Source organism: Mastigoproctus giganteus, chromosome 8 (genome assembly GCF_048544385.1).
Source record: "Mastigoproctus giganteus isolate SK-2022 chromosome 8, ASM4854438v1, whole genome shotgun sequence".
Lineage (NCBI taxonomy): Eukaryota > Metazoa > Arthropoda > Arachnida > Uropygi > Thelyphonidae > Mastigoproctus > Mastigoproctus giganteus.
The window spans coordinates 205,351,232-205,377,007 of record NC_143582.1 but is presented as its reverse complement, the minus strand read 5'-3'; the positions used below and the strand labels follow the sequence as shown (position 1 = coordinate 205,377,007).

Genomic DNA, 25,776 nt, shown 5'->3' with positions numbered 1-25,776 from the left:
TTCAATGGAAAAGTTTGGTGAAACACAAGCAGTTGCTCTTGACATCTCAAAGGCTTTCGATCGTGTTTGGCATAAAGGTCTTCTAAACAAGCTTCCATCTTATGGTTTGCCAACGGTTTTTTTGTAATTGGTTATCCAGTTTTCTTTCTGATTGCTCACTGAGGGTGATGGTAGATGGCTCTCTGTCTTCTAACTTCTCCACTAATGCTGGTGTCCCCCAAGGTTCAGTTCTTTCCCTCACTCTTTTCCTCTTGTATATTAATGACCTTCTTCCATTGACTGGAAATCCTATCCATAGTTTTGCCGATGATAGCACATTGCATTCAACTTTCCATTTTGAGAAACCTTGTCCTGCTCAATCAGCTTCAACTTCTCGAAAATCTGCTACCAATTCCTTAAATGCCGATCTTCAGGTAATTCTCCAGTGGGGCAAAGACAACTTAGTTGATTTCAACCCTTCTAAAACTCAGTCTTGTCTTATATCTTGCAAAAAAGGATTCTTCTGCTCCTATGCTTATCTTTGGTGACACTCCGATTTCTAGGCAAAATGGTGTATCTCTTTTAGGGATTACCCTGACTTCTAATCTCTCTTGGCACAAGCACATTACAAATATTTCTTACTCTGCATCTAAAAAACTTCCAAACAGCTGTTCACTCTATACAAATCAGAAATCTGCTCTACCATGGAATAGTGTTCTCACATCTGGGGCGGTGCCCCGAAAACCTCTCTCAGGCTTCTAGATTCCATTCAGAAGAGGGCAGTTAGGTTAATTAATGACTCATGTTTTACAGAGTCTCTGCACTCTGTCTCATAGATGTACTGTTTCTGCAGCATGCCTCTTCTACAGATACTTCCATGGGCACTGTTCTTCCAAATTGGCTTCTATAATTCCCACTCTCTTTCAAAACAGTCCGAACACGTGCTGCGACCAGCCAACATCCATTTACTGTCCAACTTCAAACTCACAGAACTTCCTAAAAAAAAAAAAAAAAAACAGCTGTGCAGAAATTTGCCTTTAACCAAAGTAAAAAAAAAAGTAAAGTGCAGCCATTATCAACCCACTGCAGGATGGAAGCCTTCTCAACAATTCATGCTGAGGGAAATGGACCATAATCTGCCACGCTGGTCCAGTGCGGGTTGGCAGATCGACCGTATTCAGCAGTCAGGGGCTTGAACCCCGGTCTACTCAAAGAGCGTGTGCTACTGCACTCCCGCTCCTGCCCACTCGGCTACGGAGGCTGGTTCCTTTAACCAGCGGGTGGTTAATTGCTGGAATAAACTTTCATCTGTCATGGAAGTTTGATAGCTTAAATAAAATCAAGGATGAACTGGGCAAACGTTTAGAGGGAATGGTGTGAATTTTTTTTTTTTTTTTGGCTGATGCTACATAAGCTCATACCCTTGCATTCTTGCATCACATGCCTCTATTACTATTAATAATAATTATTACTATTACCTGTGCACAAGAGCTGACTCCTTTTTTGTGTTGTCTTTTTAAACTCTTATTGCTCTGGTGTTTTCCCTTCTGCATGGAAGTTTGCTCGTATCTAGCCAATTCCTAAAATGAGAGACATCTTTTCCTTCCAGTTATTAAACCTGCTGTATTTGCCTTAAATTTTCTAAAATAATGGAAAAATCCATCAACTCCTATACTATCTCTAAACCATCCATATGATCAGTGATTAAAAATCAATCCACTGTGTCCACCACACTATTGCTCTAAGGCTTTTGATCATGTTTGGCATAAAGGTATTGTAAATAAGCTTCCACAAAACGGAAGCTTATTAAAATATCTTTTTTAAAGATTTTTTTTTTTTTAAATTGGGTAGCTGTCTTTCTTTCAGCAAGTTCATTTACAGTTGATAGTTAAGATTTTTCTTTGTTCTATTTTCTCAACTAATGCTGGTGTCCCCAAGATTGTCCACTAACTGTAAATCCTGTCCATCGTTTTACCAGTGATCGCACACTACATTCCATCTTCCTGTTTAAGAAACCCTACTCTACAATAGTAGCTACTTTTCTCAAATATCACCATCAATTCCTTAATGTCATTCTCCAATAAGGTGAAAAAACTTAGTTCTGTAATTCTAAAAGAGTTCTGTCTTATAAGAAAGTCTGCTGCTCCCATGCACATCTTCAGTAACATTTAGATTTCTAAACAGGATAATATATCTTTAATGGGAATAACCATGACTAACTTTGTTAAACTCATGGTTTTATTCCCATTAATGATATGTATAGTAATAGTGGCATGTGATGTAAGAAAGCAAGCGTGTGAGCTTATGTAGTCATCAGTCAAAAAAAAATAAATAAAAAAATTCACACAACTATTCCCTCTAAAAGTTTGTCCAGTTCCTCCTTGAATTTATTTAAGCTATCAACTTCCACAACAGATGGAAGTTTTTTCTGGCAATTAACTACCTCGGGATAGAGGCAAATTTCCGCACATCTCTTCTACAATGGTCTTTCCTCAATTTGAATTTATGCCTTCTAGGTTTGCAATCTGAGCAAGTGGAAGAATCCCATCAGAATTCAGCGTGCTCATCCCATTCAAGGCCTTATACACCTTAATCAGATCACCTCACAGGTGCCTAGTCTCTAGCTGCTGCAATTTGCAGAACTTAAGCCTCTCTTGGAAAGAGGATCCAATCCCTACATTCCCCTCCCAATCTTTTTGCCCTTCTCTGTACACTCAAGGAAATCTACATCCTTCCTAAAATGAGGCCTCCAGACCTGTATGCAGTACTCAAGGTGTGTCCTGACTATTGCCTTATGCAAAGGGATAATCGCCTCCTTTTCCCTGCTAGCAAAATTCCTGTATATCATTGACAAAACCCCATGACCTGCTCTTGCAGCCTGTCTACATTGCTCAGTAAACTTCATATCTAACTGCACAATTACTCCCAGGTCTTTTTCATTTACTACCACACTAAGTGTAGTACTACACAGTTGGTACGTTCCTCTGGGGTTACTTCTTCCCATGTGCAGTACTTTTGTCAATGTTACTTCAGTTGCCACTTCTCAGCCCATCTGCCCAAATTTTTTAGATCCTGTTGCAATAGCACACTGCCATTAACAAGCCTGATATACCTTCATCAATGTCATTGATAAATATACAAAACAACAGTGGGCCCAATACCGAAAGACTATTAGTGGAGTCCCACAGAACTCTGCTAATAGTCTCCACCAAAATAACATTAGTCCACGAAGAGCAGCATCCATTGATTACCACCCTGCCTTCTCCCACTCAACCACCCTTTTATCCATTGCAGCAACTTACCCATAATACCATTCTGCTCCAATTTGTACAGTGGTCTTCCATGCACAACAGTGTCAAAATTTTTCCTGAAATCCAAGTATATGATATCAAAATTATTTTTTACATCCAGTTCCTTTCTAACCACATCATAGTATCCAATCAAATTTGTCAGACAAGGCTTTCCCTTAACAAACCCATGCTGTGTCTGAATTATTGTTGCAGTCTTGTCTAGATGATCCTGCAATGCATCTTTAACCAGTGACTCCATTATTTTCTGGAACAGAAGTTAAACTAACTGGTCTATAATTATTGGAGGTCTAAGTGTAATATTCAAAATCACGCTGGCCTATGGCCCATCGGCGTGTCCCCAGTAAGTCTTATGGCCATTCCGCCTTTGACTGTATGTATAAAACACCTTATTGAAACTTATGTTTCACTGCATCAACCTGTTTTTTTTTTTTTTTTTTTTTATATTCAACACATATTGTCTCTCTACTTTTCTCTCATTGGTCTTTTTAACTGTGATTGAAAAGGAAGGCAGCCTTTATTAATTTATTGACAGGGGAGGGTAGGTAGTGTTTTGCCTTGTATTTCTAAACTCTATCTGTAATGGAAGTTAGGAATTTAGAACACATTTATTTTCTTTGAAAATCTTTAATTATATTAGTTTTTAATAAGCAGTTCTTTTATTAATCTTTGTTGCTTTCTAATTTGAGAGAGGGTGTCATCCCAGGGCTATATTGTATGCATTGCATATGAAAACCTGCAGAATGACATTTCCCTTTTTTTTTTTTTATGGATTGCACCTCTGAGCATTTCTGTAAAATTATTTTTCTTTTTTTATCATGGCCATATTTCTTAATGAAATTAAGAAAAAAATTCACAGAAATTTTTAAAAAGTTCCAATTTTAATACAGTTCTACTATTTTTTGGAAAAATGATGGAGAAACTCTGGTACCAATGCTGGTACAATGGAGAGGGTCAAAATGACATTCCCCATCATTAATCCAAAGAGTTGGCAGCTGTGCTTTCATGTTTGGAGTTACCGTATTTAAAAACTGTGAAGTATATATATTAAAAATTTTTAAACTATTCAATTTAAAAGTATGGTAAATAAATAATAAAAATTAATAAATAAAAGTAGATTGTTGATTTTGGACCCATTACCTTTGCCAACCATGAACATTCAGTATAAGGTCTTGTTTTAAGTGCATTCTTAAATTGTCTATTCATTCATCCAACTGTAACATCTTGACTCCCACCTGATGGATGGATTTCATAAAATTTTATATTTGGATTATTTAGAAATATTGTAAACTGCACCATCCCAAATTTTATTAAATTTTCCTGGTAGAAATTTTTATTTTCCCCACATAAAAAATTTCATTTGCTATACATATGTGAGTGAAATTAAATACTTATGGAATTATGAGTCCTATTATATATAGAGTTCATCATTTTGTATTCTTGTCTGTGATTATTACTCTGTTAGTCCACCTGGATCAAAAATATCCAGAAAGTAGCTTAATGCCAAGTTGGCATTTATGAAAATTTCTTACAATTTTTTTTTTTTTTTTACTGGTTACTAATACTGTCCAGTTTGCACAAACAAATTTTCATATTTATAGTTGCAGTATTTAATTTTTCAAAAAAAAAAAAAAAAATATATATATATATATATACATAAAGATTGTTGACCATAAATGTATCGAAAAAACAGTTTCTTATGAATAGCACATGCTTTTTTATTTTAATTTTGCTTGCAAGCTAAAGTTTCAGTTTTCATAAGTTTATAGTACAACTGCCATTTGGTAAATTTCCTTGAACTCTTGTTAGTAGATGCAATACCATGGAAGAAAGAATGTATGCTTTTTTTTTTTTTTTTTTAATTCCCCTCTAAAAAACAGTTCTTTGTGAGCAGTGCTCACTTTGGTTTTCTTTGCACATAAAGCAAAAGAGTGTTCCTTATCATTAGGAAAGGAGAATTTTTTCCACTTCTGTAAAGCAAATGATACCCTGGGTAACTGAGAGATATAATATTCCAATGGTCATCTAATAGCTAATATGCAATGTGTCTGTACATTTTGCACATTAATAACTCTTGAGAGTAATCATAGTTTGAAACATTTTCACCCACTGCAGTTGTCACATTTAAAAAAAAAAACCTTTATGTTAAGACGTGTATCATAATTTTGAAGAAAGTTACAATTACTATAAATAACTGGTTAATACTTTTTTTCAAGGTGCTCTCAGATCCAGATAAAAGAAAAACTTATGATCAATATGGAGAAGAAGGACTTAAAAATGATGTCTTTGGTAGTGGAGGTGATCCATTTGCAAGGTTAGGCCTAGCTTTTTTTTTAAACTATTTGTATATCAGAATTTCCTCTTGTATGAAGTGTTATCTAAATAGACACATTCTTGCCAATTACTAGAATTGGTGTAATCTCAGTACAATCTTCATATATCCTTACATGAAGATTATACTGGAATACAGTTTTTTTTTTTTTTTTGTTGTTGTTGTTTTAATTCTGTATTATTAAATTTTAATAAAGATTAAATTTTTAATATTTATTTTAAAAAATAGACTTTTCACATGATCATTTGTTTATTGGGATGGTACAGGAAGAAATTACGAATTCCTGACGTTTCCAATAGCAAAAGTAATATGGCAGTGTTCCTGAATTTACCTTTTGAAATTTGCTATTTGGTTAGGAGGGAATATCTTGAAGTTGAGGTACATTTAAGATTTACATTTGATAGTTGCACATTTCAAGGTACTTCATTCTGGTCTTATGATAGAATTCCAAAGATGAATTAGAACTTATTGCTATTGGAGCCATTCATGGCCAGGAATTTGTATTTCTTTCAGTAAGCAAATTCCCATATGGAGAAGTATTTATTTTTACTTATTGCAATATTTAACATGTAATGTCTTTTTCAAATCAATATAAAAATGTTTGCCCTTTGTTTCCAGTTTTAGAGGCTTATTAGGCCACAGACCCACTATTACAAAATTAGATGCAGATGCTAACAGACTAATGAATTTGTTCCTATTACTTCTTATTTAAGACATCAAGGAATAGAAAACTTCGGTTCATTCACTTTATCTTCAATTTAAATTTGTGATATTATTTATTCTACAGACTTTAGTAGTTTTTGTTTTTCCGAACACGAATGTCTCATCTGTATTTCATAGCCAGGGTCATGTGATACTGCTTTGGTTTTTTTTTTTTTTTTTTTATTCATATCAATACAATGTGCATTGCCCATGCAGTGACTTATTGTTTAGTCCAAAGAATTTTTCCTGTGTTTGTGCTAATAAGTCCATGACTAATTCTGTTAATTCATAAATTGTATTATATCTTTACCATTTTTATCTGTGTATTTGATACAAAATTATGATGGCTGTGTGATCTCTTTTTTTTTTTTTTAATAATTTTTTTCCCTCTGAACTTAAATGCACTTTTCCATGATGTACTGGAAACCATTCTTGGACATCTGGATGATTCATCCGGGTGAGCTGGATGATTTTGTAATAACTGAGAGGAAAGTGGAGGAGAAATTGTTGAAGATAAACATAAAAAAAGGCACCCGGGGTGGACGGGATCTCTCCAGTTATATTAAAGGAGGCAGCAAAGGAAGTAAACAAACCCTTAGCCATAATTATGAGAGCTTCTTTGGACTCAGGGGAGGTACCCATGGACTGGAGATGTGCAAATGTGACCCCAATTCACAAAGGAGGATCAAAGGGCAACACAAGTAATTATAGACCTGTTAGTTTAACTTTTGTTCCAGGAAAATTAATTAATGGAGGCACTGGTTAAAGAAGCATTGCAGGATCATCTAGACAAGACTTCAGTTATAGCTCGGACACAGCATCATTTTGTTAAAGGAAAGTCTTGCCTGACCAATTTGATTGGATACTATGAGGTGGTCACAAAGGAACTGGATGCAGGGAATAACTTTGATATCATATATATGGATCTTAGAAAGGCTTTTGATACTGTTGCATATGGAACACTGCTGCACAAATTGGAGCAGTATGGCATTGGAGGCAAATTGCTGCTATGGATAAAGGGATGGTTGAGTGGGAGAAGACAGTGGTAATCAATGGACACTGCCCATCATGGACTAATGTTATTGGTGGAGTCCCTCAGGGTTCAGTATTGGGTCCAGTGTTGTTTTCTGTATTTATAAATGATATTGATGATGGTATATCAAGCTTAATGTCCAAGTTTACAGACGATACAAAGGTTGGCAGGGTTGTTAAAGACACTAATGACAGTACGCTGCTGCAACAGGAATATGGGAAGCAGCAACCCCAGAGTGACGTATCAACTCTGTGATATTACACTGACAGTGGTAGAGAATGAAAAGGGCCTGGGGGTAATTGTGCAGGCAGATATGAAGTTTTCTGAGCAGTGCAGACAGTCTGCAAGAGTAGCTCATGGTGTCTTGTCAATGATATACAGGAATTTTTCTAGCAGGGATAAGGAGGTGATTATCCCCTTATATAAGGCAATGGTCAGGCCACACCTTAGTACTGTATACAGGTCTGGAGGCCTCATTTTAAGAAATATGTAGAGCTGTTGGAACAAGTACAGAGAAGGGCAACAAGATTAGTGAATGGAACAAAGGGTTGCTCTTACGAAGAAAGGCTTAAATTTTGCAAATTAGTGTCTGGAGACTAGGCACCTGCGAGGTGATCTGATTGAGGTGTATAAAGCCTTGAATGGTTTGAGCATGCTCAATGCTGATGGAATTCTTCCTCTTGCTCAGAATAATCATTTGAGAGGGCATAAATTCAAATTGAGGAAAGACATGTAGGATAGATGGGCGGAAGTTTACCTTTAGCGAACGGGTGGTTGGTTGGTGGAACAGACTTCCATCCTTTGTTGTGGAAGTTGATAGCCTAAATAAATTTAAGCCTGAGCTGGACAGGTACTTGGAACGAACTGAGGGGTGAAATGGGAGCATTTTTTTTTTTTTTTTTTGCTGAAGCTGCATGAGCTTGCTTTCTTGCATCATATGTATATGCTAATCTTTAACTTGGCAGTGGTTGTGTTCCAGTTTAGGGCAATGGGAAGGGTCACACTACTCCTGTCAGGTGACCAACTTTGTTTTACACTTATGGAAAAAGTTTATGGATTTTTTGAATTCTGTTTGCAGCATGTAGGGGGTGAAAAAGATTTGTATTTGCCCAGAAGTAGTTGTGATAAAAGATTGAAACAAACCATGTATTACACTTTTTCAATATAGTCACCAAATGAAATGACACATTTTGCCATCTCTCAATACACTTGGCCAGTTTTGTAGAAGTCCTCTGACTGTCCTTCAAACCATGGCTTTTCAGCAGAAATTGCCTCATCATCAGCAGCAAAGTGTTTTTCACAAAAAACAGACTTCAGGGCAGGAAAGAGGAAGAATTCCAAGCGTGCCCAGTCGGGGTAATAAGCAGGATGTAGCAATATTTCAAACCCACATTTGTGAGTACACTTAACTGCAGCATGCAAGGAATGCAGAGAGGCATTATTGTGGAACAGGCACACACCTTTTGACAACTTTCCCCATCTTTTTTCTTTTATAGCAGCACATAGCTATAGCTTTGTGAAGGGGTTTGAATAATAATTTGCTGTCATAGTACAGCCCTTCTGAAGGTAATCTATAAGTATTACACCATGCTGATCCAAAAAAAACTGACAGCATCACCTTGCTGGCATTTGGTTGCACCTTTGCCTTTTTGAGGTGGGGGGTTTGTTCTGCATACTTCAATTGTTTGCACATTTGTTTAGTTTCCAGATCATAGTGATGGTGGATCCATGGTGACTAGCTGTGTAAAAAAACTGTTCATGCATTTCCAGGCACATTGACATTTCTTGTGCCCATTGTGCCCTTTCCCTTTTCTGGTAAGGGATCAGAAGTCCTATCTAGCAGACACTTTACTCATATGCAACTGTTGATGGATATTCTCCACAGACCCTACACTAATTTTGAATTTTACAGATAGTTCTTTGATGCAAATACAGCAATCTTCCAGGATTAATGCCTCAATTTTTGCAGCACTTCTGTTACAGAAGGTGTTGGGCATCCTGGAATTTCTTCATCATGCACTGAGGTTCTTCCACATTTGAATTGTTTATACCAATGTGCATCAACAGTGTAACCTGGAAAATCTCCACAAACAGTGACCATTACTTCGTCGATTGTTTTGGGTGTTTTCCTTTTCAGAAAGAGGAACTGAATCACTAATCCGTATCACTTTATCCATTATGACACTTCACTTCATTCAGCATTGCAAAAAAAAAAATAGTCAGATTGGAACCAAAATTTGTGTGGTTGCTGTAGAGATTTCAAGGTATCCAACAAAAAAATTATTACCGCTTTCTATAGCAACCACTTCTGCGTGAATACAAATCTTTTATGAACCTCCATCATATATCAGTATGTAATTTCTTAATTAAATTCCTTAATTTATCTAAGTTTTTATTTTTTTTTATAGAAAATGAAGTACAGGCAGTTCTCGCTTTACGAGTTCCAGGGTTTACGAGTTTTTTCCCCCTAAGTATCAAGTTTCAACAAAATCGAAAATATGAACATTAATTGCAAAAAATGAATGTTAAACGTTCATAAATACTGCATACCAAACCACGTGCATAGCTGTACAATACAGTGTACCCCACTTTACGATATGAATCAGTTCCAGAGACACCGTTGTATCGTTAAAATATCGTAATGTGAACCCAATAACACATTGTTTTTTGGTAATTCGTCTCAAGACCTTGGAAGTCAAAATTTTTGCTGTATAACTAAGCTATTTATCTCTCTAAAATGTCATTTTTAAGATCACGAGCATGACCTTAAGGCCATATAAAAGGTCATGAGCATGGTTTGTAAGTTGTATTAGTTACCAATTCAAATCATTAAAATGCACTACACTTTCATCATTATCATATGTTCCGTTATAAGAATCAATTTTAAACGTCTTTATGATATTTTTCTAAAACATTTCTGGAGGTCACCACCATAAAACAATTTGCACTTTCTGGTTTATTGGGCTTTTCTGTTACTGCAAGCAATTATAAATGGCATTTGCATTTGCGAAAATACCACTGGAATTGGGTGGTTTTTAACTTATTATGGTGAAATGTGTTTCCCGTTTACTTCAATCAATCTTCAGTCTTATAAAGAACATAAATAAATTTTCAGAACCTTCTCTTTCTTTTTTTTAAGCTTCGTAAGCTTGTTACTCCATGCGAATCATGTTAGTTGCAATTTGTGTGTGCCATTAAAAATGCTTATGCTGCAATTGTGAAATTTATAATTAAAAGAGAAGATTATCTTGGAAATAAATGCCTTTTGAAGCATATCTGAAGAAGACGACTCCTTGTGCAACAAATCAATGAGTGCCGAGCCAATAATGAGTGATCACCGAGTGTGCATTTAGTCGATGATGAAGAAGAATAAACATTCTTTAACATTTGTAAGTTGTAAATAATTTCTCTGTTATTATAATTTGCTTGATTTTACAGGCTACGCTTTCATTTCTTTTGATAAATCAATCATTGTTTAAACATAAGCTAATTAGCTAATTTCATTGTTGAGAATGTAATCCCTGTTTTTCACCTTATGTCTATGGGAAATAAATTCCCACTTTATGAGTGCGCGCTAGGAACTAATTAACTTGTAAAGTCGAGAACTACCTGTATTTATCCATATCCATTCTCCTCAAAGTTCTGGTTGTTTCTTATTGATGGATTGTGCACTAAGAAGAGTTTATATTGTATATCCTTAGTATAGAATATAGTAAAGATGATCTCTCTCTCCCTGTACCGACTGTACATTTTCAGGATTAAAGTTTTAGGAAGTAACCTAACCACCTCTAATTTATATTTGGTTACCTAAAGTAATTTTTTGTACAGATACAAGGTCTCAAATGGGCAACTGCAGGACTTGCAGGTTCCAGTTTTCACACAATTCCTATTGTCTAAACAAGCAAGAAATATCAAAAAAGTTCATATAGCCTGACAAAAAGCATAAATATACACATATGGAATGTTTTTTTATTTACTCATCAAAAGATATTTATTTATTATTTTTTTTTTTTTGTATATTCTTTGTAAGCTATGAGGTAGGTACAAAATATCTTACAGGGTAAAATCCAGTCTCAAAATAGTTAATGAAATATCATTCTCAGTATATGTTCACACACACACACACACACACACACACACACACACACACACACACACACACACACACACACACACACACACACAGCATATACTTCATTCGTAGTTCCCTTCCCAAACACCACATAACCTCCAGCTGCAGCATTCAACAGCTATACAGCCTTGCTACCCTTGTAAAATAAGATTATGTAAATATATTGGAAAAAAGACTGTAGTCACGATAAAGCGTAACTTATCCTGTCAGCAATTATTTTACTGTTATAACCTATACATATTATAGGTTATAACATGTATAGAACTACTGAATATGCCATAAATTGTCAAACTAATAGAACAAACTTACCTGCGAAAAGATCTAAATCTCCCAAACACTTCCTCATTCATTTTGCAAATATACATGGTCCCAGTTCTAATCTCAATGATGTCCATTTCTACTTAGTGTCTGCCAAACCCCATGTACTTTCTGACAGAGTCCCAGTTGTTGGTTGATTCAACCACTGCTCATCAAAGCTGTCAGAATTATTCGCTGTATTGTTTCTTTCGCTTCAAAGATATTCCCTGTCAGAGATCTAGCAATTTGGAATCTCCATTTTGATCTTCTCTGGCTTTTTCAATCATTTCAACCATTTTCAACCCTTTTTTTTCCCCCAACCATTTTGAACCTTGTGTTGTTTGGCATTACAAGGATACAAAATGGCATGATCTGTGAGATTTCTTTTCTTCTTTTACTGGTCTGATTACTGTTTCAAAACTTCCGATGTCAACGTTTGCTAAGATTGTGTCAGTGAAATTATTCTTGTAGGGATGGAATCCTTTATTCCACACTCTGCCTTAAAATCTCGTCCTTTATTTAAACCGTGGTTTTCCAATAAATGTACTAAGGCTGTTCAAGAGAAAAATGTTGTATATCGTAATTGGCTTGTTTACAAATCTCCATATTCATTTTCTGTCTACACAAAGGCTTGCAGCAATTGTAAAGCAGTTATTAATTGGTCCAAACTAGATTTTGAATAGGCTGAGTGAAAAAGCTGCTTCTTGTCCAAATGATAGTCAAGCATTCTGGTTTCTTGACAAAAGCTATTGGCCACAACTTTTGCCTATCTCTGTTCCCACCATCTGTCAAAACCAGATAGTTCTATTTCCACTTCAGCCAAAGATAAAGCTGATCTGCTAGCATCCAGTTTTTCTTCCAACTCGGGAATTGATGACCTTGGTAAACCACCTACCTTCCAACATTCCCAGTACACTCCATTGAATGTCTCCTGTGGTCTTCAAACGGATGTTAGAAGGATTTTTACGAATCTTGATGCTAATAAAGCTCCAAGTCCTGATGATATTTCTCCACGTGACCGCTCACTGCAGGTGGTGGTAGATGGCACTCTGTCTTCTAATTTCTCCACTAATGCTGGTGTTCCCCAAGGTTCAGTTCCTTCTTCCTCTCTTTTTCTCTTGTATATTAATGATCTTCCATTGACTGGAAATCTTATCCATAGTTTTGCTGATAGCACACTCCAATTTTTAGTCAACATCATATGTTTCTAGGGGATTATCCTGACTTCTAATCTCTCTCCTGACATAATCACATTACAAATATTTCTTCCTCTGCATCTAAAAAAACAGGGTTTTCTCTTTCGCTCTTGGCATTAATTTTCTTCCAAACAGCAGTTCACTCTGTACAAATTGCAAATCTGCCTTACCATGGAACTTTGTTCCCACATCTGGGCCAGTGCCACCAAAACTTCCCATCTTAATGACTCGTCTCCAATAGTCTCACCACTCTCTTTCTCATAGACGTTTTGTTTCTGCTGCTTGGCTTTTCTGTAGATACTTCCATTTGCTCTGTTCTTCTGAATTGACTTCTATAATTCCCTCTCTGTCTTCTAAAGCAGTCTAAACATGTGTCACAACCAGTCAACATCCTTTTACTGTCCAACTTCAAACTCACAGAACCAACTTTATTTTCCTCCTTTATTCATTCAACTTCTGTTCTTTGGAGCAACCTTCATACGTATTTCCTGAAAATTACAATCTACAGAAATTCTAAGTCTGTTGCCAACAAATATCTTCTTTCATCTTCTCAACCTTCATCCCATATAATACCTCGTTTGGGGTTTTCAAAAAAAAAAAAAAAAAAAAAAAGGGTACAATATATCTTACAGGGCAAAATATGAAATACCATTCTCAGTATATGTTCACGTGCACACAGACAGCATGTATTTCATTCATAGTTCTCTCCCCAGATATGGCATAACCTCCATCTGCAGCATTCAACAGCTATACAATAGTCAGGAAAAAGTCTCTTATTCATCATGCAATCAGTTCATCAAAAAGACTTATTCTGTTGTTATCAATTATTTTACTGTTATAACCTATGCTATAATGCATGTGCTATGTATAGAACTTTCTTCTAGACTACCATACTATGGTATTCATGTTGGCAAGCTATGGTATTTCTTGGTTATTAATTTGTGTGCTGATTCCTTACAACTTGTATTATTTCTCCACTGGCCTTATATTAAATTATAATATTATTCTTGAATATATAATTTATATTATAATATAATATATTATAATATATTATAATTCCAAAATATTAAATATACAAAAAATTTTCAGCATAAAGTTAGTTGACTTGAGGAGTCTTTTTTGTGATACAGAAAACTTTGCTCTAGTATCCTGAAGTGGTGTTTGCTGCTGTCATTCAAACTTCCACCATGATGTGAGTGGACAATTCATTGATAATCTAACCCTAAACTGTATGGTTCACATTGGTTGCTTCCTAATGAGAAGCATCAGTGACTATAAATAAACTGAAAAAAATTTATTATTATTACACTCCACATACAGGAGTAAAAGGTAATCATATAAAGAAATTTACTTTAATATTTTGTTCCTAAATATAGTTACCACCTGAGCCATTCATCACAATTTATGCATGCCCATATCAAGGGGAGAGTTAGATTAACATCAGCGAACTTTCCCCATTTTGAGAAAGCTGTATCTGTGTTGCATTTCACATCAGTTTGAACTTTGACATGCTGTGTGTAACATTAAGTTGTCAATATAGTCTGGCACCAAGTTCAAATGAACTGGATTGATGCTGCTCATCCAGAATTTATTAGTCAGTTTAATATCTGAAACTGAATAGCAAATGGGTTTGGAGATGTATTTTAAAAATATATGATCATTACAGTTGGAAAACACCAGGTATAGTAATATTTTTACATTTTTATCTAATGTTTTGAAGGTATGTGCAAAAAAATTCAGGAACATACATTGAAAGGAAAGAATTCATGGGATACCTGGTTCCTGGGTAACGTGATGCTGTCACTCCTCTCGCTAGTGGGTGAACCCACCGCTTGGCAGATATATAGGTATACTGCATTCACATAGATGGTAATTTGATGTCAGTATGGTAAACATCGTGAGTTAACCATCTTTGAAAGAGGAATGGTAGTGGGTGCCCGACTCATGAGGCACTCTATCGCGGAGGTGATAGAGAAATTGTACTATCCCTGTTCAAGAGTATCAATAGAGTATCAGGCCATTTCCAGAATAACAGCGCTGTGGGCAGAGAAAGGTGACGGATGAGGTGGCCGTCGACGGCTATCTTGCATTGTTTCAGTCAACTGGAGAGCAACGGTGGCACAAATCACCACCGACTTCAACGAGGGAGGTGCCAGAAATGTCTCCACCAAGGCAATTATTAGCCGCAATAGGTTATGGGAGCCGCCGACCCATCAGAGTCCCATTGCTAACACCACGACACAGGACTCTATGCCTGAACTGGGTGAAACAATATTGGCACTGGACCTTGGATGATTCGAGACAGGTCTCCTGGTCTGATGAGTCCCGTTTACAGTTATTTCGTGTGGATGGGAGGGTGCGTATCTGATGGAAACTGCACAAAGCTATGCACCCATCATGTTAACAAGGAACTGTTCAGGTAGGTGGTCGGTCGGTAATGGTCTGGGGCATGTTAAACTGGCACATGTTGGGACCTCTGGTACATCTAGATCCATCTTTGAATGGTCCAGGTTACGTGTCCGTCCTTGCAGACCATCTGCATCCCTTCGAGGGCACCGTACAATGGACTCTTCCAGCAGCACAGTGCGCCTTCCCACAGAGCTGTGGTGACTAGAACACGGTTCAAAGAGCATTCTGCAGATTTCACCATGGAATGGCCTCTCCGTTCCCCCAGACATGAACCCTGTGAAGCATCTTTGGGATGCTATGGATCCTCCACCCAGGAATGTGATGGAATTATGGATAGTGGTGCAGCAAGCATGGATGGAAATGCCTGTGGAACACCTTCCCGTTACTAGGTAGGTATCTCGTGATTTCTGTCTGCTCAGTGTATTTTAGTGTTAAAAAGAAGTCATATAAAGAGTTATGCCTCTGAGTTTTTAAAAACTGTTCAGTTTTGAATGGATAAAAATAAGAATAAGCAGATGCATCTAGTAAAATGTATGTTCATACTAGGTACAAACATGTTATTTTATTCTTTCTCTTTCTTATCATTCAAGACCTCGTAGCCAATTTTTAAAATTAATTCAAATAGCCTAGCTGTAATTCTTAAGAATTGAACACTTTTTTTTTTTTTTTTTTTTTTGCATATATTTTGAAATTTCCTGTCTAGGAAGCCAGACCAAATATTAAAAAATTAAATAGCAGTTAAGAAAAGTTTTGATAACGAATTTTGGGGTTAAGTTCACTATTTTAACCAAGTAGAACCGCCAGCTGGAAATGGTGTGAATTAATTTATATTTAAAATGCCCTTATATTGCTTTTGATTATTCTTTCATTTTCACTTTTTTTTTTTTTTTTTTTTTTTTTTAAGTTTTTTTGGAGACTTTGCATTCTTTACTGGTGGAAATCGGCAGGAATCAAGAGAGATACCTAGAGGTGCAGATCTGGTAATGGACATATGGGTCACTTTAGAAGAACTCTATTCAGGAAATTTTGTGGAGGTAAATTTTATTGTAAATTTATGAATATATATAAAAATACCTATTAAGACCACTGAATTGCTCATGTTTACCTCTCTCTTGTATATTGTTTTTATTTAGGATGTGCATACCTTGCTTTTCATATGCTAATAGATTTCTCTGTATTCTTTATTTTAGTAACATTTTATGTTAATTTCTATTTCTTTGTCATTTTATAAAACCCCAGCTATACAGCTGTGATGGGGTATTGTAAAGTTCATGATTACTGTAAAACATCATGTGGGTATTAAAGCAATTCTGCTTCCTTTCATAGTCACTCCCCCCACCATATTCAATGACTAATTCTAATATGGGACATACATCTTTTGGCTGTAAGTTTATGTGTTCAGGCTGAATTCTGTGTTGCACAGTCAGAAAAACCTTGAATAGTTCACAGGGGAAACCCTTGCTACCTCTGCCTGAGATCAACAAATCACAGCCCTAATTGAAGAGGCCCAAAGGATTCCTCCAGACTTCTCCAAGCAGTTGGCAAGTAGCAGTGTATCATGCCAAGATGCTGCAGAGGACGTTGCATAGCATGTATGTATAAATACAATCTCACAGCCATGTACGCATCACAGCATACACAACTCTGTATCTATTAAATTTTGTGTCTAACATCATTATTCCGTTAGAATCTGTATATTGCTGATGAAGGGGTCCATTTTACCCTGAAAGCTACATTTTGTTATTAAATATTATTACTGGATATATACAATATTAATCTCCTTAAGCATGTATGTATTTACTTATAAAATAAAGATTCCTGATACTTATACCACATGTTATTTTAAAAAATAACAGGGTTTTATTTTGACTTATCATTTACAAGCAAAACACTAAATTGTTCTAGCCAGTGACATATCAGATTCTTTCAAAATCCCAGACTAAGAAGGAGAAAGGCCTCACTCTCAGGACTCTACTGCTAAATTGTTAAAAAGGTTTAGTAGAACATCATTGCCAAACTATAAAAAATGTTTAGCAAGGCACCACTGAAACTATCAGAGTTGATTTTTTAAAATTTTTTTTTTATATAAGTTCAGAGTTAGAATTTGGTGGTGCGAGTGAAGCCTTCTCCTTACACGGTCCCAGTTAGGTCTGATGATGGGATTTGCAAAGAATTCTGAAACACTACCAGCTAACAATTTAGTTTTAATGTTGTGCTTATAAAATAATATACATATTGATCAGTAACCTATTCTGCTTTTTTCCGATGCATGGGTATGCGATGTCCTTAATATACAAGGTTGATCAAAAAAAAAAAGTTCAGTGAATGTTGCAGTTTTATTTAATGATAAATGTGTGCAAATCTCCTTTTGCAACAACTTATTCCACCATTCCTGCCACTTATTGAAACACATTTGGAATTCTTTTGTAAATGCAGAAATCAAACATAACGGACCACCCTGTTTTTAGGTGGTCTGTCATGTTTGATTAGATTTCTTGAACCAACTCAAAAATATTTCCTTTTCCTTTTTTCTGAAAAAAGGAAAACATTGGCTCCTACAACAGGAACCAAGTACAAAAGGTTTTTCACAATGGAAAATCAGTTTCATTTAGGCTTCATTTTAATCTGCTGTGTTTGACTATGCACACATAAATAGTAATAAACTTTTGTATCTACCCACTTATGCTGCTCTAATGTGGTTTGCTTACCCAGGATCACAAAGAAAGCTGCAGTTCGGAAACAGAATGATTTTGGGTATACATCTGTGTAAAACTTTTTTATGTGTTTTCAGGTCCTGAATGAAAAAAAACTATATAAAAAAAAAAACACAAGTTGGCCATACAAAAAGTATGGCAACTTGTTATGAAGTACCCCATGTGCAGGGTCATTGAAAAAAGTGTCCATGATTTCCCTTTTAATTATCTTTGGAAATATTTGATTGATTGTTGTGATCGTAGCAACAAACAGTGTGGTAACTCACTAAGTTTTATTTGACACCTCAACCTTGGCTGCACCGTGAGTGTGTGTAGAATGACTCCTACGCACACCACCCTCAGTCAGTGTCAGTAAGATGGCCATTGCACTGTCATAACAGTGCAACGTCACAACACACTGCGCTTTCTGTTGCATGGCCATCTTGCTGACACTGACTGAGGCAGTGCACATAGGAGTCATTCTGCACACACTCATGGTGCAACCAAGGTCATTGTTGAGGTGTGAGTTACTACACTGCTGCTACGATCACAGCAATTGATCAAATATTTCAGAAGATAATTAAAAGGGAAATAATGGACACCTTTTTTGATGACCCTGTATTTTTATATATATTTATATGTATTTTATCTTGATGGTATTAACCACATATCATCATTTCCTAACTACATTAAAAAAATTTTTACTACTACTCTCATCATCTGGCATAGTACCATCACTTTGGTTATTGGAGGTTTGAAGTGATGAAAAACTTAACCTCCAGAGAGCAAAGCTTCTGCATCCCTTCTGTCAAGTAGTATGGATTGTCTTTTGAGGTTATGATGGGCATCATGTTGGTCTAGTATTCCTTACTTTGATTGTACAGCTTTAAAATGGTTTTCATAGGCCTACCACCAGTTAGTCCACTGAATTGAACATGTTGGTAATTCTCTAGAAGGCCTCCAAATTAGCTGGTGTAAAATGTTGCTGCTTGAAGGTAATCTAAGTAATGTGTATGTAGGAAGCCATGTTGTGCCAAGGAGCTCGGTGTGTTTGTGCTATGTCCAAAAATAGTATCCAAAAACTTCATCAGTTTGTACACATTCAACCCTAACACCAGCTTTCTTACATCGTCTACATCAGTGTATCATGAATAATCAAACTAATGGAACAAACTTATGTGCAAAAAAAAAAAAAAAAGTAAAATCTAAACCTCCCAAAAACTTTGTTATTCATTTCACAAATATGTATTCTCAGTTACAATCTCAAATTATGCCCATTTTCACCAGCAGTCTGCCCAAGTCCTACTGCTTTTTCTAACAGAATCTCAATTTTTAGTTGCTTTAACCACCACCCAACTAAATTTCTCTAATTATTAGGTCTGGTTCATCTTTAAAGGTGGTACTTGTGCATACATTCACTCTGATATTGCTTGATAGAGACTTGGCTTAAAATCTGTTTACTCTGAGTAGTATTCATCTATTGCCTCCATCTTTTTTATAACTCTACAAATTACTCAGACCATTTCAGTTTTCTTTCTTTGAACCTAATTTCTCCAAACTAACTTTCTTAACATGAAGTAATTTTCCTTGGTGATTTTAATGTTTGCTTATAGAAATCCAACCTCAGAGCTACATATCACATAGTGAAATTCTTAAACAATTCTTGTTTATGGTGTAGGAGATTTTAATTCATGTGATATTTTATTTGATAATTGAATGGGTGAAATATAATGCAATGTGTACATTATTTAACTTGTTAATTTCTATAATAGTATAGGCTTGCAGGGATGATTTGATTTTGACTTATATTCTACTCCCTCAAAAGATTACTATCAAAAACTTGCCACTAAAGCTTGTTCTTATGTCCAGCTTTGAGACAAATGCCATTACCCATAGTTCTGCCTCAGTTGCTAATATCTTTTTAAATTGTATAGCATCAGCTGAGCAGCCAAATCTGCTATGCATTTACAAACTCTGATGTACTGCCAGGACAGCTGTTTCATAGTGTTGCACCTGCAAGGTGATCTGATTGAGGTGTATAAGGCCTTGAATGGTTTGAGCATGCTCAGTGCTGTTAGGATTTTTCCTCTTGCTCAGAATAATCGTCTGAGAGGGCATAAATTCAAATTGAGGAAAGACAGTTGGTAGGATTGATGTGCGGAAGTTTGCCTTTAGCCAGCGGGTGATTGATTGCTGGAACAAACTTCCATCTGTCATTGTAGAAATTGATAGCTTAAATAGATTCAAGACAGAACTAGACAATTTTGGAGCAAGTGGATGGGGTTTTTTTTTTTTTTTTTGGCTGATGCTGTATAAGCTTGCTTTCTTGCATCATATGCTAATGCTAAAGCTTAACAGTTTCTCATCAGCCAGGTGAATGTGTGCTAAACTGTGTGAAGAGCGTATTTTGCCGAAGTGGACAGCCAAGCATTGTATGGAAGAGAGAGATTTCCATTTAAACATGTGATTTTTATGTGTGCTTCCCTCCTAGAACTGAGTTGTTCTAGGGAAAATTTGCATAGGTGTGTGCATGTTTGATTTCTGTCATAGTAGTTTTGATTTTAGTTTAAATATAATATCAAAAGCTGCAATTTGTTTAGCGCATATACTTCTTGAAGCAGAACAGAATGTTTGGGTGTTTGTAGAAAAAAAAAGAGTCCTTTGTTATTTTTAGGTAGTCAGAAATAAACCTGCAATTAAACCAGCTAAAGGTACAAGACAGTGCAACTGTAGACAAGAAATGGTAACCAGACAGCTCGGTCCTGGAAGATTTCAAATGATGCAACAAAGTGTATGTGATGAGTGTCCTAATGTAAGGTAAATATATACTTGGAAAGCTAAGTTATTTTAATTGCATGTTTATATTGTTCAGGAAACAATTTTCAAAAGATTCTTCCAGATTATCTTTCATCCCGAAATATAGTGATATACTTTTATAATTAGAAACACTTGCATCTGTTAAATAACTTTAAACAGAAATAATCCTTAATTTATTGCAGAAAATGATTTGTAGTATTTACAGAATATTAATTTTGTGGAAACTGAAATTCTGGGCTTCATGCTTGCTAGGTAAATAACAAGCATGTAGTCAAATAACAGTTGCTCAGTGGATGATAGCTTGTTATTGAAAGAGGTTGTTTGCGATGCTCACTAACTATGAATTTCACCATGGCAATTCCCAAGCCAAGATGATAAAGGAAGGTTCTACTTCAGATTAGCAATCATAATGTGCTTGTTACATTACTTGCTGCAACCATAACCCAGTCTTATTGCTTTATTTTATAAGGAAAAATTATATAAAAGATGGGAATTTTCACTTGTGTGACAAAATCCAGGAACACATTAATTGCATGACTCACTGAATTGCTGTTGGTGGGGGGGGGGCCTCTTTTCTGTAATGGCATGCAGAAAGTTGATTATTTTACATAGTTTTGCATTCCCTGATTTTAAAAGGGATTTTAAGGAGCACCATCATTTATTTTGCTTTTGCAGCATATATTAGAATTGCACCCTTTGACTCTCATATATATTGCAACATTTTTCGTGGCCAGGACATTTTTTTTCATGAGGTTTTTTTCAATTATATATGGAAATTTTGCCAACAAGGATGAGGTGCTGATTATCTTGTATAAAGAAATGGTTAGGCCACATCTTGAGTATTGGATTCAGGTTTGGAAGCCTCATTTTAGGAATGATGTGGATCTGTTGGAATGGTGCAAAGAAGAGTAATGAGATTAGTGAGGGGGAACAAAAGAGTACTCTTACCAAGAACAGCTTCAGTTCTGCAAATTGTAGCATCTGGAGATTAGGCATCTGCAAAGAGATCTGATTGAGGTATTTAAGGCTTTGAATGGATTGAGTAAACTCAGTGCTGGTGGCATTCTTCCTCTTTCTCAGAATACACACGTGGGGGAACAAATTGAAATTGAGGAAGGATGGTTACAGAATAGATGTGAAAATTTGTGGTTGATTGTTGGAACAAATTTTCATCTGGTGTTGTAGAAGTAGTTTGAATAAGTTCAAAGAACTAGACAAACTATTATTATGAAACTCAGTTTTTTCTATCTTTTCCTTTTAGAAACAAAAAAAGAAGTACACTAAAATTGTTTTTTTTTTTGCAAAATTTCTTATTTTCATAAACCATTTGCCATCGTGTGTGCTGTAGTAATCACATTGCATTCCCTGCCACTTGAAATTGAAAAATTACTACACACAGTACACATTTTCCTTGTGTATTGTATATAAATGTGGATTTTTAAATTTCAAGTAGCAGGAAACATAATGTAATCAGACATTTGCAAATGCATTATCATAAGGACAGTGTGTAGAAAGAAATACAAAAATAGATGTAGCATTTCTTAGTGACAATGCTGTTATACATGGCAGAATATTTATGTGCATCTTTGTTATAGAACATAATCTTTCTCTGAGTTGCACTAATTGTTCAGGCATATTGTTCAGAAATATATTGCCTGAGTGAAATAGCAAAAAATATAACAGGCACTGTTAGTAAAATTGCATGGACGGGGAAAGAAGAGGTAGTAATAGTATTGAAAAATGGGCCATTTGTGATTGTTATAGCTGGTAGTAAACAAACTCCTTTCAAGGTATATCCCATTGTGGTGACCTTTTGTAATAATAAAAAATATATATCAAATCAAAAAAAGTTTTCCATCAGTATCATTGGAAGGTGGCCTTGCAAGGTACAACGTATCTTCCTCAAAATAACCTAACAGTGTGGGTTTCCTCACGAAACTGTCTGGAACTTAGTGTTGACAATATGCCTGTTATGATAGAACTAAAACTGTAGTAGTAAGGGTATTAAAAGAGAAGCTTGAACACTTGGTGGTAATACACCGTTCATGGCATCTTATTAATTTGTGTGATGAATAGGGAGCTGCATGCTGGCCTGTGAAAGTGATAGAATACTTGGTAGACATTTACTGCTATCTAGAGAAGTGCTAAAAGGAAAGATAGATTTAAACAGTTTCAATTGATGCATACCACTGATGTAAAAAAATATTTGAACTGTGTGTGGACATGTCGGCCATCTTTGGTTAAATGAGTAACTAAACTGGTAGAAAGTGGCAGCCTTGGCAAGTGTTAAAAGAAGAGGTCAGAAGTAGTGAGAAAAGCCATATGGGCAATTTTCAGAGTTCTCAAATTGAAAAGTATAGCAAATGATAACTATTGAGTGGTGCTGACTAATATCGAAGTCCACTCTGTGATCTAAAAGAAGCAATTGAACTCAAAAAATGGAACTGAATTGCAAGCTTCTGGTGAAAGCAATCTTAAACAAGTCGAGCAAGCTGATAACTCTAGACATCTTATCAGTCTAGAGATATTCCTTCATGTTCCTCTCTTCTTCCTTGAATAAAGTGATTCCCTTGTTTCTTTTAAATGTTATGCCAGTGTTTGAAAATTCAAACAAAGCTCTTCAATCCAACGCATCTAGGTACTAAAGTCATTACTCCCAGATATATTAAAAAAAGTTATGTGCAAATTTATTATACAAACAGTTTTTAAATTTTCCATTTTGGAAGTTTATTATCCTAGCAGATTAAACCAGAAGGATAATTCTGACATACCCACAGGCATTTCTGCTACCAGGGTCATGGGGGGCCTAAAACAGGAGAAGATTTATATTCTTTTGTTCCACGAGGAAGAGCTTTATAGGTGCATGCAACTAGATGGTGCACAAGTTCCCACTGAAAAATGTGCTTGTAAATTCTGATGTAGCATAAATTTTATCAATTGGCAGTGCATTATTTTCAAATATGAAATTTTTTGTTCACAAGTTTCTGGTACTTGCTGTTTTTAAAGATAAAGAAATGGGTGTTTTGCATTATGTTTTGTCAGTAAATAAATAAATAAATAAATCTTTATTGTGAAGTAGAGTTACAGCACAATATCCCATCATGGCGACGAGCGCCAGGGGTTCACATCTAGATAAGATAAGTACGGCATACAAATACAAAAGGCTACAAAATACAGCAAACATACAAAAAGACTACAAAATACCGATCACAAATGCAACAGAAATACAAATACAGCATAAAAACACAGAGCTAGACACAAATACAGACATAAATACATAAGAAATACAAATAAATAAATATCAAGGTTCAAGGGCTTTGAAGTTGTGCCTGTCCTTGTTCCTTATTATGCTGTCAATGTCGGCCAGTAGTGACCAGATGCTACTATGAAGAAAAGAATTGATGTTCAGTAATCCTTGGTTGAGAACTAACAAGGGCACAAGGAAACTTGAAACATAACAGAAGAAATATAACCCAAGTCATGCTTGTGGCATTTTAAGAATTCCTGTTAGCTATGCTGAGTGTGAGAGAATATTCAGTCGAATAACAAAAACTGAGTTCAGATCTCTTTCTGACGAAACTTTGAAAATGCTCCTGACATCCAAATGCAGACAGCAGGGCCATTTAATATTTCTGAAGAGGGTAAAGCCTGAAACAGTATCTTTCTTGAAAGTAATCAGAATCAGTTGATGTCTAATAGAAATCCATAGACAGAAAATTTAATTTCTAGGCCAATGTGGACTTCACAAAAACTGCCTCCTTTTTCTAAATAATGTGTTTTGCAAAAAAAAACAAAAAAAAACCACTTTTTTCTCTTTGCAAATGTTCTCCAGTTTTTTGAAAGCCAAAAGTTGGCAGCTATGCTTGTAAATAATGCCTCATTAGGAAGCATTGGATTCCAATAAGAAACCGATAATTTTTAAATTATATTAGTATTAGTAACGGCCGCATGGTGCAAGAAAGCCTATGGCTTATGCTGCACCAGCCAAAAAAAAAAGAATCCGAACAAAACAATGATAAAAACAAAAAAAAAAAATAAATAAATAACTAAATAATAATAATTAATAAATAAAAAAAAATAAATAAAATAAAATATAAATAAAAAGGAAATCAAACCTATCATCCTATGCGCTTCCCTTACCCGAAAGTACTATCCAGATGACCTTTGAATTTCTCCAAACTGTCGGCCTCTACCACCCACGAAGGCAACTTATTCCAGTAATTTATAACTCACTGGCTAAAATAAAACTTCCTGCAGTCCAATCTAAACATTTCCCCCCGTAAATTTAAGTGTATTCAGAATTACTGTTTAATATTATGTTGCAATACAGAATTATTTTTTAAAAATTACAGTTGAGTTGCATTGGTTGTTTAAAATAGTATTTGTTTTAATCCACTGTGTTTAAAGAGGTGTTTTAAAAAAGACGAATGAAATTCGCTTACAGTAAAAATGCTTTCTTAGCCTTTCATCTCTTAGTCAGTATGTTCGTATTAAAAATAAATAAAAAAAAAAAAAGAGTTATTTTCAACTATGTTAGCTGATAATGTCAGTGTTAAAGTTGTTCCTCCCCTCCCCCAAACACCCATATCATTTAGGTTGCACTATAATGGTTAGAGACACCTGATCATTTTGGGAACATATGTTGAAATCTGATTTGGCACACATCAGTGTAGTACCAACTGTGTGGTATTACACTTAAGGTGGTAGAAAATGAAAAAGACCTGGGAGTAATTGTGCAGTCAGATATGAAGTTTTCTGAGCAATACAGACAGGCTGCCAGGGCAGGTCATGGGGTTTTGTCAATGATATATAGGAATTTTGCTAGCAGGGAAAAGGTGATTATCCCTCTGTATAAGGCAATGGTCAGGCCATGCCTTG

At 35.6% G+C, this 25,776-nt stretch overlaps 1 protein-coding gene across 1 annotated transcript in view; it reads left to right on the top strand.

The window, feature by feature from the left end:
- The window catches only part of shv (DnaJ heat shock protein family member shriveled), a 76,004-nt gene that overhangs the window by 25,414 nt on the left and 24,814 nt on the right, over window positions 1-25,776 (top strand). Inside the window, exons 3-5 of the mRNA XM_090380058.1 lie at window positions 5,504-5,601; window positions 16,293-16,422; window positions 20,756-20,898. Of these exons, the coding sequence (XP_090236184.1) occupies window positions 5,504-5,601; window positions 16,293-16,422; window positions 20,756-20,898 (371 nt within the window). The remainder of the gene's footprint in view (window positions 1-5,503; window positions 5,602-16,292; window positions 16,423-20,755; window positions 20,899-25,776) is intronic.